General features: G+C 38.9%; 1 protein-coding gene across 3 annotated transcripts in view; it reads left to right on the top strand.

Moving 5' to 3' along the window:
- RHOT1 (ras homolog family member T1) overlaps positions 1–3,840 on the top strand; it is a 54,867-nt gene that overhangs the window by 22,650 nt on the left and 28,377 nt on the right. For all 3 annotated transcript variants that reach the window (XM_019516898.1, XM_019516891.1, XM_019516905.1), the window contains exons 8-10: positions 104–205; positions 1,712–1,810; positions 2,829–2,937. In XM_019516898.1, the coding sequence (XP_019372443.1) occupies positions 104–205; positions 1,712–1,810; positions 2,829–2,937 (310 nt within the window). The remainder of the gene's footprint in view (positions 1–103; positions 206–1,711; positions 1,811–2,828; positions 2,938–3,840) is intronic.

The following is a 3,840-nucleotide window of genomic DNA, read 5'->3' as shown; positions in this document are numbered from 1 at the left end:
CTTTTTTTTTTTTTTTTAAGAATTCAGCTCCCATTTGGCCAGCAGATAAGTTACCAGATATTCAAAAACAGTTAACAAACTAATTTAAAGATTTCTTTTTCAGTGTTCGGCCAAAAACTTGAAGAATATATCTGAACTATTTTATTATGCACAAAAAGCTGTTCTTCATCCTACAGGGCCTCTCTATTGCCCAGAGGAAAAAGAGGTACTTTGTTCTTTAAACCAGTGCAAATGGATATGGTAGTAACCAAGTGAATTTTGTCAAACCCTTTCAGAAGACTTATGTTAAAGTAATACAGTGATAATTGTTGTATTTTTTTTCTTTTTTTTCTTTACATCAGGGTGTATTTTCATGTTTGATTATTTCTGCATAATTGTCAGTCATCACATTCCATCTCCATTACACCTTTGGCCTGCCGCCAGAACTGTGACTTTTTCCCAGTCCAGGAGGTAGTTCACAGAAGGATGTGCATTTTTGCTTCTCAAATAATTGCATGTACAAACAAACATGAGTTAATTTTGTTTCAGATCAGGCTTAATCATAGCTATGCAATCATGTCAGATGTACCATGATCTGGTGCCAAATTCTGCTCCTCGTTATCAAGGTGCAGATTCAGAGTATTTGTTGTTTAACTTTACTTCAGTGCTAGTCTGATGTATTACCAAGACACATGGGTATTTAAAATAAAAATAGGAATAATATGGGTAGTTATTTATGGCATCCCTAAGCTTTCTGTTTATCACTACTTGTGTGGTGTTGCTCAACTCTGAAGAGTGGGAAAGCCATTTCAGTCTCATATACAGAGTACTGTAGAAAAGTCAGCACAGAAGAGCGATGTTGAGTTCGCATGGTATCAGTGTGTAATGACATTGTAACCACAGGTCAGAGTTGTGTTATGCTAGTATAATAATATCATTGAGATTTTTCTTTTCACCCGTTCTTCATCAGTCTGTAGCTGGGAGGTAGGAAAGGTTTTCCTTTCTCCTCATTTTCCTACATGTTGGGAGGGAATTACCCCTTCTTTTCTAATGTTCAGTGCCCCTGCAGTGCCATCCCATATTTGGTGCTTTGTCTCATGGGCAAATGATATAATGAGCATTCATGTCAATGATGTTCTCCTCGCCTCTTCTTAAAACCCTGCTTGAATCACCTGAACAAGATCTGTTCTTTGTTCAGTTAGAGCTGAATATAACTCAGGAGCCATTAATTTTAATTTTATTTTTGTGCAGCATTAAATTTAACTTCATTTGCAGAGAAGACTGTTGTCTGTTCTGATCATTTAAATAGATTCTGCTGCATTAATTTTAAACAGAATATCTTACTGTGAACCTAATAATTTAGTGTTCTTTAGTGGGTTTATGGAATTGGCTAGCAGATTTTCTCCAGATTTTTTTGCACAGATTGCCATTTTTCACGTGAGAGCTGATTTTTGATTACCCAACTACTGCCTTTTTGAGTTTACAAAGATAGATCCAGGGTATTATATAACTGACAATAAGAAGTTGATTTTGATCTGTTTCCAGATATAAATATGCCAATGCTGGATTTCCTTTCTTATACTATTGATTACATGAATTTCCATTCTGAAAGTGTAAAACAAAACAACCACTAAAGCACTAGCATCTCTTTGAATTCTCTGGTGATGTCAACTAGTGTAATATTCTTATATTGAAGCTAAAAAAATATTAAATTTTTGCTTTTAATCTGTAGATGAAACCTGCCTGCATAAAAGCTCTCACACGCATCTTCAGGATCTCTGATCAGGATAACGATGGCACTCTCAATGATGCAGAGCTCAACTTCTTTCAGGTAGGTTCCTGTAATTATGATTACTTCTCTTTTCTTCATGTTCAACTATATAACACTATGACAATTCTCTGTATACCTTTTTTAATAGTTAAACTCTTTTGGCTAAGATTATGCCTTTTAATGGGGAACAAAGGAGTGTAATGACTTGGCCAGACTTTAGCCTTGAGATCCAAGGGTGTGCATATAGTAGGTTCTGCCATAGTAGACAGCTTGTTAGAATAGTGCATAGTGTACTACATGTAGATTTAAGAAAAGGCTGTAGGCCTAGCCCTTTGAGAGACTAATACTTCCAATATTATCCCCAGTAAGATTGTTTTCTCTTATGCTTGAGAGATGGCAGATCCTTATACATCCTCACTGGGTAAAGCAGAATCTTACTTTATATAAATCATATTTGCATACGAAATTCCTATAACAGACCGTGAGTCTTCGTGACGTGCTGCTGTGAAAATGGGAGTTAGAAGTATGACAATAGGGAAAGCAAAATGAGGCTTAAGATCTCTGATATGGAACTCTGAATTCAACTTTCATATCTCTAAGAAATGAAATTCAGAGGAAAGGTTTTTAATTAGCTGTTGCCATGGTTTTTAGTTCAGCTGAACATCCATCTTTTGTCAATTTAAAGTGCAAACTACAACAGTCATGAAAAACAAAAACAGACTTTCTCCATGGTTACCTGCACTGAGTAATTAATGCAAGTTCAAATAAGGTCTTGAGGGATTCCAGTACTATATTTTCAGTTTCTTTTAAACTCCTGTCCCTTCTCAGGTTGCTGTGATTCTTTAACCATCTTGGAAACTGAGGCAAGTAGCAGATATCCTGGCCTGTTTTGCTCTTCATACATGCCAGGCAGTACTAAGTAGCAAGGAAATGTCATGTCTGCTCTGCTTTGAGTTAGTTTGCTTGGATTGCCCCTATTGTTTAGCTTAACGTTGCTTTTAGGATTGTGTTTTGTGCAGGACTTCCTGTTGTTTAGTACTCAGTGTCTCTAACATGGTTTTCCCCCCTCATTTGTTAGAGAATATGTTTTAATACACCATTAGCACCTCAAGCACTGGAGGATGTAAAGAATGTAGTCAGGAAAAATCTAAGTGATGGAGTTGCCGACAATGGATTAACATTAAAAGGTAGGCACTGTTTAATTCTTAACAGATATACTTAAAGTTAATTAAAGGAAAGAACCTTGTGTAATCTACTGATAAAGGAAATGTTTGAAGTATGATTTTGGTTGTTCACTCTATAGACCCTGAGAGCTGGACATAAACAGTATACCAGAAACAAACTGAGGGTTAAAAACCTGAGGAATAATGAGGGTGAAGGAAGGAGGATCATTGATGCCACAGTGGAGGATTCATAAGGAATTAAAATTTTTGAATTAAGTGCACTGATTTGAAGAATCTCTTGTAGGTATTTCTGCAGTTACTTTTTAGTATAGGCTCTGTAGTAGAGATGTACCGATACATTGGTCCCATATCAGATTGGCACTGATATAAGGAAAATTCACTGTATTGGCAATCAGCTTTTTTTTGCCTGATGTGGCCTATAATGAGGTTGGTAAATGCCCTGCACATGCATGCAGCCGCAGCACAGCACACAGGCAGTGAGGAGCACAGCCTGGTTGCGTGGAGAGCAGCTTCCAGCTGGTAAATCTGTTGTGGGGGAAGGAGGGTGAGTAGATCGAGGCCCCTGAGGTGTGGGAGGGAGTGGGGCTGGGGCGGGCACTGCAGAACCGGAGCAGGGCACAGGACAGTTTCATAGTTTCTAGGGTTGGAAGGGACCTGAGCAGATCATCTAGTCTGACCCGCTGCCGTGGCAGGAAAGAGTACTGGGGTCAAACGACCCCAGCAAGGTGTTCATCTAACCTCCTCTTAAAAACTCCCAGGGTAGGAGCCTGCACCACCTCTCTTGGAAGTTGGTTCCAGACCCTAGCCGCCCTGACCATGAAATAGCGCCTCCTGATGTCTAACCTAAACCTACCCTCTGCCAGCTTGTGACCGTTATTCCTGGTCACTCCTGGCGGTGCTCGGGGG

The sequence above is a fragment of the Gavialis gangeticus genome, unplaced genomic scaffold, assembly GCF_001723915.1.
Source record: "Gavialis gangeticus isolate Ggan-Ray unplaced genomic scaffold, GavGan_comp1, whole genome shotgun sequence".
NCBI lineage: Eukaryota > Metazoa > Chordata > Crocodylia > Gavialidae > Gavialis > Gavialis gangeticus.
This window is presented reverse-complemented; position numbering and strand designations above follow the sequence as displayed.